At 33.5% G+C, this 8,420-nt stretch overlaps 1 protein-coding gene across 1 annotated transcript; it reads left to right on the top strand.

Moving 5' to 3' along the window:
• Positions 1–250: 250 nt before the first annotated feature.
• LOC146952039 (Protein kinase family protein) lies at positions 251–7,619 on the top strand. The gene is made up of 12 exons (XM_085757746.1): positions 251–553; positions 1,106–1,280; positions 1,403–1,486; positions 2,146–2,387; positions 2,893–3,115; positions 3,427–3,591; positions 3,682–3,813; positions 4,205–4,318; positions 5,584–5,628; positions 6,221–6,299; positions 6,864–6,920; positions 7,118–7,619. Exons 1-12 carry the CDS (start codon positions 366–368, stop codon positions 7,174–7,176), a joined length of 1,563 nt encoding a protein of 520 aa, XP_085613872.1. The 5' UTR covers positions 251–365; the 3' UTR covers positions 7,177–7,619.
• The last annotated feature ends 801 nt before the right edge of the window (positions 7,620–8,420 follow it).

The raw sequence follows: 8,420 nt of genomic DNA, 5'->3' as shown, positions 1-8,420 counted from the left end.
TTTCACCTCAACCAAACACAGGCTTAGTCTATAGAGCATTACATTGACTATGGTGTAATGCAACTAATCAAAAAGACAAAATAGGGTCTTAATTCTCCCTCTATATTTACCGAGCCATTTTTTAAATATTAAAAAATAAAAAATTAAGAAAAGACAACTCATAGTTACAGATAAGACAGCTTCATTACAGCTTTGAAGCACTTTTTTTTTTCATTTCCAACAAATACTTCCCTCTTCCTCTCTTTCCTTCGTTCCCACTCACACCACCAACAACATTAATACTACTTGCACCTCCCTCACTCTACACAACACCTCCTTCATCATCATCGCATTCGCAACCTTAGATCTCGTGATCGCCGATCGGAATGGACGGTTACGATGGAACCGTTCGTCTCGGAGCTCTTAACATGAAGTATGATCGCGGTGACTTTGACTCCGGCACCGATGTATCGGTTTCTTCTCCGGTAACGAAACAGAAAGCTGCTGCTGCTAAACAATTCATCGAGAATCATTATAAGAATTATCTTCAAGGATTGCAGGATCGCAAAGATAGGTACATAACATAACTACCTAACTCGCATTTCACTGTTTTCGTTTTCGTATTTATTACTTTCGCTTTGTGATGATCTTCGGTATTTAATAGTTTGTTTAAGTTTAGTTTATATTTTGTGTAGATTAATCAATTATCCTTCAGCAAAGAGTTTATTAATTTAGCATACAGTAATAGATTTTTAAATTATGTGTTAATTATAAGATTATTTGAATTTAAACATTTAGTTTATCTATGATTTGGTACATGTGATGATTATAATAATGTAATGTAGAATAACAATTTATGTAAGTAATATCAAATGTTATTATTTGAAATTAGTTATTGCTCTGTTTCATGAAGTATGTGATTTTTAGATTTTTAATTTATAATTTAATTGTAATAGATTTTTAGATTATAGATTATGTATCAATAGTAATAGATTATATGCGAATTATAATATTATTTGCATTTAAACATGTAGTTTATCTGTGATTATTATGATAGTGGTATGTTGAATTTATTTAATATTATGACGAGTTATTATTTGAATTTTGTTATTGCTCTGTTTTCCAGGCGCAGAGCACTACAACGGAAAGTGCAGGAATCTCAATTACCAGCGGAAGAGCAGGAGGTGATGATGAGGAATTTAGAGCGTAAAGAAACCGAGTACATGAGGCTTCAGAGACGTAAAATTGGAATCGATGATTTCGAGCAATTAACAGTAATTGGTAAAGGTGCTTTCGGCGAGGTACAGAAACACAATTTTACTTCATATACTTGTAGTTTCTTTGATGTAGTCTTTGCTTGTTATTATGATCTTAAAGTATGTTCGTGCATCAGTGTAAGTTGTTTGCTTTTTGAAAAATGTAGGTGAGATTATGCCGTGCTAAAAGTACTGGAGAGATTTTTGCCATGAAGAAATTGAAGAAGTCAGAGATGCTTAGCCGTGGACAGGTACCAGTTGTCAAATTTTGCACATACTAATTTAATGAATTAATCTTAAAAAATACACCAGCTACCACAGAAAAGCAGCAAAATCTACAATTAATTAATGCTTCCCTAATTAAACTAATTGATATTGTGATGGTTTGACTTTTGTTTTGCATATATGGTAAAATTTGAGTTTAACTCTCAAAATCATTAATCTATCCAGCTGGGATGCCTTGATAGTTTTCAGCTATCAGCATATAATTGTGATTTGTTAGTAAACTGATGTTACATGGATGCATTTATTTTGTATAGTTTTTCTTATTTGTTAACCAGCAAATAGTATCTTATTTTTGTAACTCTGTTTATTTTACTAGAAGGCACTGTGCAATCACCAAACTTGATTCTTCTTTATACCTTCATGCTGTTTCTAGCAGTTATGTTGTCTCGCAATTTTATTTATCAGTCATGATCATGAAGCTGATTTCATATGTACTTTGATAATGGATAAAAATCGAGTAAAATAATCATTGTAACTTGTAAGCTTTGGGTTTAATAATTATATACAGGTTAAGAATTTCAATGCCAGAATACAAAAAACCATCTATGAAGTTAGTCTCTCCTTTGGAGTTTAGAATCAATTAGCATGCTTATATTTACATCGTGATGTCATTCTTCTAATTTAGGTCGAACATGTACGATCTGAGAGGAACTTGCTGGCAGAGGTTGATAGCAGATGCATAGTAAAACTCCATTATTCGTTCCAAGATTCAGATTTCCTATATCTCATCATGGAATATTTACCTGGTGGTGATATTATGACATTGTTAATGAGAGAAGATATTCTTTCTGAACATGTTGCTCGCTTCTACATTGCCGAAAGTATTCTTGCTATCAACTCAATACATCAGCACAACTATGTACATAGGTATGGCTAATTTCAAATTGTACAATTTTTGTTCTATTGGTTGGCAATATCCAGTTTATGCAGCATAACAGACTATGAGTTGTAGGCAGAGAACACTTGGGAGGTAAAACTTAGCTCACGGCTTGGTCTAAAAAAATAAAACACTGCTCTGAAGTAGCAAAAAGAAGTATCTTACTTGTAAGCAGCTTACCATACTAACAAGGAATGCAGATGTTGAGTAGAGCTTATGTGACTTATATTTAGCTTGTCATCAGACTTTAAAGGACTATAGTCAGGGACACTCCAATCATTGTCCACTTTTATGCTGTTGTGAAATGATTATATTAAATTATTGTACAGTCAACTGGTCTTCCAATAACGTTTTGTCTTCAGGTGATCAAAGCCACATTTACCACTTACATAAGATTATATGTAACATACCAACATGTATCTGAGGGAATATTTTGAAATTTATTGAGAGTAAGTAGTGTTATGCTGAGTTGAGTTGACGGTATTTTGCTTGTAGGGATATAAAACCAGATAACCTTATACTGGATAAAAATGGTCATTTGAAGCTTTCAGACTTCGGCTTATGCAAGACTCTTGATGACAAGTATTCAACAATTTTATTGGAAAATGAAGATTTCAACGGTCAAGAATCAACTAGTGAAACTGAATATAATTTTGTCTCCCCTTGGTTGATGCCAAAGGAACAATTACAGGCGTGGAAGCGTAATCGCCGTGCATTGGTATGAGTCTTCCCTATGTCAAGTTCCTCAGTATGTCATGTGTACCCATTGTTGTAACAGACAAATAGTTGAAGCGTATGGATTAGTGTCTAAGTGTTTGTCTGAATTAATTTATTTGGTATTGGAAACTGTTTATAATCAAAATCTTCCAGGGAACTCTTTTTCTTTTCAAAAAAGAGAACAATCAAATCCAAAAATGTTTTAACTTTTTATTGAAAATTTATCAAGCCACTACTATTTAATATTAAGGGGCAATTTTGTTTGATATCTAAACTACGAAGTCTGTTAACTTTATCAACTTTACACTTCAGGCATATTCAACTGTTGGAACTCTTGATTACATGGCCCCTGAAGTTTTACTCAAGAAGGGGTATGGAATAGAGTGTGATTGGTGGTCTCTTGGGGCAATCTTGTATGAGATGCTTGTTGGATATCCTCCATTTTGTTCTGATGATCCCAGGATGACCTGCCGTAAGGTATTGCTGTTGATTGAATTTTATATCCTCTCTATTTCTTCTAAATTAATTTTTCCTAACAAGTTGGTGTTCCTGTGTTGTTTGTGTCAGATTGTGAACTGGAAAACATGCCTGAAATTCCCTGAAGAACCCAAGATATCAGCCGAAGCTAAGGATCTCATCTGTCGCTTACTATGTGACGTTGACACAAGACTAGGAACAAGAGGAGTAGACGAAATAAAGGTAACATCTCTCATGAGAATGATGTGTGTTTGGGTGACTGCTCGAAAAATGCGATTTTGAATGGAATTGTTTTTGTATAATTGATTTGTTTTTGAATTGTTTTCTTGTTTGCTTTCAATTTCCTATTTTCATTAAAATCATGTTTGACAGGAAGCAAAATCAATTATAATACTCTACTGCGAAACCGAACACACATAGCCGGTTTGTAATGACAATTCATTAAAATACTAACTATATTCCTTGTTTGTTTTTCCTTCTCTCAACCTATTTATTCTAGTTAAGAAATTGATGATTCCTCATATGTCAGGCAGTTAGTGTTATGCTGTTAGAAGATTCCAAATACTACTAACTTGCATAAGTCAATTTTAAACACAGTACACTTGTTTTTCAGGCTCATCCATGGTTCAGGGGTGTTCAATGGGACATGCTTTATGAATTGGAAGCTGCATATAAACCTACAGTCATTGGAGACTTGGACACACAGAACTTTGAAAAGTTTCCTGATGTAAGTACATATTACAGGAAAGTTTGTGAATTCGAAATGAGTGAAATTTATTCACATGCTATAATTTGTGGTAAGCTCTAAAATCATTTGATTGCCAACATATGGAACAGGTAAAGAAAATGTGTCATTATGCATGTGCAAGATAATATCCTAAATGGTTTAGTTATATCATATGCATTCACTAAATTTTGGTCCCCATCTTCAACACAGTGCAAATTATTGTTCCTGCTACTGTTTAATTATGGCCACCCTCAGGTCTCTTGCATGGAAGACACATAAACCCCACTTTGCCTTCTGCTCAAGCAGAATTTCATGATTGTATTTAGAAGGGGGGTAATAAGGATCCAACTACTAAATGTTGGATCATAAAACCTGTAGTACATTGTTAATGATCAATGTTCCTAAAAGTTTGAGTTGTTGGGTAGATTACAGTAAATGGTTACAGTTTTAATTCTAAAAAGCAAAAATGAATTACCGTCTCTTTGTATCTATATATTAATGTAATATTAACATTGATTTACGGCAATAACAGTCTTAAACCAATTCTTAATGATTCTATAAGAATTGGTGATCCATGCCATAAATGGTTTATAGTCAGATGTGATTCATATTAGGACCTTGTGATATTTGTTGGATGCATCTAATTGATCCCAGCAAGTGGGAAAATGGTTTTGTAGCTGTTGTTGGTTCTATAAAATCAGTTAGTTTTCGAAGTGATAAAGAAAATGCAGACTAAATATAAGCTTAAACTTTTTTTTCGTTTGAAATTGTTTCCTTAATCTTTTCCAAAGAAGTATTTTTTATACTGGATTTTCTCAATTTTTTTTTTCACGTGTTTTAAATCTCACCCTTGAAATTTTTCATATAAAAAACCCCTCACCCATTTTGTATTCAAGGGTCCAGACCCCACTTTCCTCTCATGTCACTGGATGGGATCCACGTGAGTTATTTGGACCTTTCCTTTCAATTTTGTTATCATGTGCAGACAATGAGTCGGTAACAGAATATTTTCCGAAACTGTAGCTTTTGGGTAGTATTGAACATTTTAGTTGATTTATGTCTTCTACTCCCTCCGGTCACATATATAAGCAAAAATCAACGTTTTAGGTTCATGGAATAATTAACGTATCTAGTCACATTTATAGACCAAATACATTAGTTATTCAATGAATCTAAAAAGTTGTGTTTTGCTTATGAATGTGACCAGAGGGAGTATTTTCATACTTTGGAAGCGCACCTAAACTTGTGATTTCCATAATTGGCAGGTTGGCCCACCATCCGTAACAGAAACTGTGGGACCCTGGAGAAAGGTATTTTTTTAACCTTTTGATTTATCGAGATCATTAGCTAGAGCATCCATGCTTTGGACTTTTAATTGTTGCACATCTGCTGGTGTCTTTGAAATTTTCCATGCCATATATATATATATATATATATATATATATATATATATATATATCTGTGTGTGTGTGTGCCGGTGCATATGGGCATATTGCAGATATACAAAAAAAGAACACTTCCTTTTGGTTGCACCATTTCTTTAACTAATAATAACTTAGACAATTTATTTTTGGGTACCCTTTATTTTTCTTAAAAATAATTATGTCTGCCTCTTGTTACATTTACATATGGTCATAGTTTAGTTGACAACATTTTGTTGGTTTAGAATGTTAATTTGATGAACAGTTAGTACATTCTGCTGGAGTAGAGAGGTCTAGCAAAATCTGTTGTCCTCTATTTCTGTGTTATTATCAAATTTGTTATAGAATCATTGCTTTAGTAGTTTTTTTTTTTTAAGCTGAAACACTTCTGATGTTGTTTTTGAACAGCTTCCTGCTTCCTTGATAATTTACTGTTTATTTAAAGTTGAAAAGTTGTGATATTTGTTTTCAACACTTGCAGATGTTGACATCCAAAGACACTAATTTCATAGGATATACATTTAAGAAATCGGACATCCTTAAATCGATTGAAAGTACAGGTATGCAACTTTGGGTGCTCCATACTTTGTCAGGACAAAACGTAATTTTGGAATTTTATTCGTATTTGGTGATTTCTCGGATTTACGTTTATATAAGAAAGCTGGGAGACTAAGATAATTTATTTTGCTAACTAAACTTGGGAGATGACTGACTGACTGAGATAAGAGAATGAATGAACTAAGATTCAGCTCAATAAAGACGGGGTGATGCAGGACAGTTGCTAGATTTCTTGGTATTTGACATTTGTTGTGGAACAGGTATTAGACCATATGATAGAGCAACATAAAATGGCACAAAAAGATGGCATCTAAATCTAATAGTTCTTACGAATAAAATCTGGGAAATGCATTTGAGAACAAAATAATTTCTGGTAAAGAAACGTGTTTTCGTGCCATTAAATCCAACTGTTGTAAATATGGCCTAGGAAGATTACTCGGACAAATAAAATAACCGCACCTTAGGATGACCAAGAATACGACAAATACTTGTTGACTAAAACAACTGTCATTTGCTGCTTTAATTTTTTAGTATCCCTCCTCAGATTTTGACATTGTATTTTGCAGATGAAGATATAAGAGTAAACGGGTCATCAAAATCTCCTTCCTTGATTTCCTTGTTAGGTATGATTATCCATACTCAATGCACGTATGTACACTGGTAACTCGAGGCATTGCAAATTCGCACGTTCTAATTTTTTCTGATGCAACAACACTTGGTTTTAGCAGTTTGTATCTTCTAGTGACCAATAGTCCAATATTAATATTAGTTAAAAACCATTATTGTAAGGCACATGTTTTAACACGCAGTATTCATGCAGGGAGGATTGATTTGCAAGATACTGCCATTCCAGAAAGTGAACCGAAGCCAGAAACTTGAATCAAAACTGCTTGTTTTGCATTTTACTGGATCATGTATTCTATTAATTTAAGCTTGGCATGTGAAGATTGTAGACAACTATATGCTAGAAGCAAGCATATTAAAAATTCAATGCAGGCAGGACTGGAGTAAGGTCATGAATCATGGGGGAGTTGATGCCAGGGGGGAGGGGGGGCTCATTTCCTCTGCTTTCTAAGCTCTCAAACTATGATTGTCCTTTGGCATGATGTCAAAGCCTATTCTGTTCATATACAGTTCCACTTCCGTCTTGTCAAATCCAGTCAATTATTCTGTTAAGTATAGAAAAAATTTTGGCTCTTATTTTTGTTGGTATACAGATATTTTGATTGAACTTTTGCAAAACAATTTTTGTTTTTTGTCTTAAGAATAATAACGGGGTCACACCCTAGTAATATATGATTCTGGTTGAATATTCAAAGAAAGATAAACCAATTGTCAGTGTGTTTGGTGTAGCTGTTTCTAAGCATAGCTGCATCAAACATCGTCGTAAACTACTATACTCGAATCACTTTTCTTATTGAGAATGTACTACATTTTCTTAAAATCAATAAATAAACGAAAAAGAATGAATGTCAACAGCAGTAAAAAGTTCCTGAAAGCCTAAACAAAAAGGGAAATAATCAGGATCTGGATGATAATGATGCTTAGCAAGATGCTTCACATTTTAAATTGACCCAATTATTGTTAATATATAAATATAGACTGTTTTTTCTTTCAAAAAAAAAAAAAAATATAGACTTTTTTTTTTCTAGCGGTTTGGATTATAGAATTCAAACGACATAAACATCCCATAAAAACTTTTAAAAACATGTTGAAACATTTTGGATTTTAGAATCCGAAAAGGGCGTACAAGAAACTTATAGGGTGGAAAAGTAATAAACATAAATATAATGTTCCTTTGAGCTTTGCCAGTTTCATTTTTTTTAAGCTTGTAGCTTGTTCATTTTTTTAAGCTTGTAGCTAATATGATTTGTCTTACGTCTCTTTCTCGGTCGTTGTTTACTATCCAGCCAACGGATTTGGAATTTGTCGTGATTTTGTGGATTCACATAATCACAGTTCGTCCTGTTGCTTATACCACCAAGCATTTTTCTTCTTTTTTTCTTCTCTAACCCTTGTCAAATGCCACCCCCAGCCGACTCCAAATCCCAAAACCTAAGCTAGGAAAATGGCATAATAATCTAATAATGTTTTGGTACAAGATGAAATTATACACCAATCTA

Source organism: Medicago sativa, chromosome 1, assembly GCF_051527215.1.
Source record: "Medicago sativa cultivar Bolivia chromosome 1, Bolivia_mono, whole genome shotgun sequence".
Taxonomy (NCBI): domain Eukaryota; kingdom Viridiplantae; phylum Streptophyta; class Magnoliopsida; order Fabales; family Fabaceae; genus Medicago; species Medicago sativa.
This window is presented reverse-complemented; position numbering and strand designations above follow the sequence as displayed.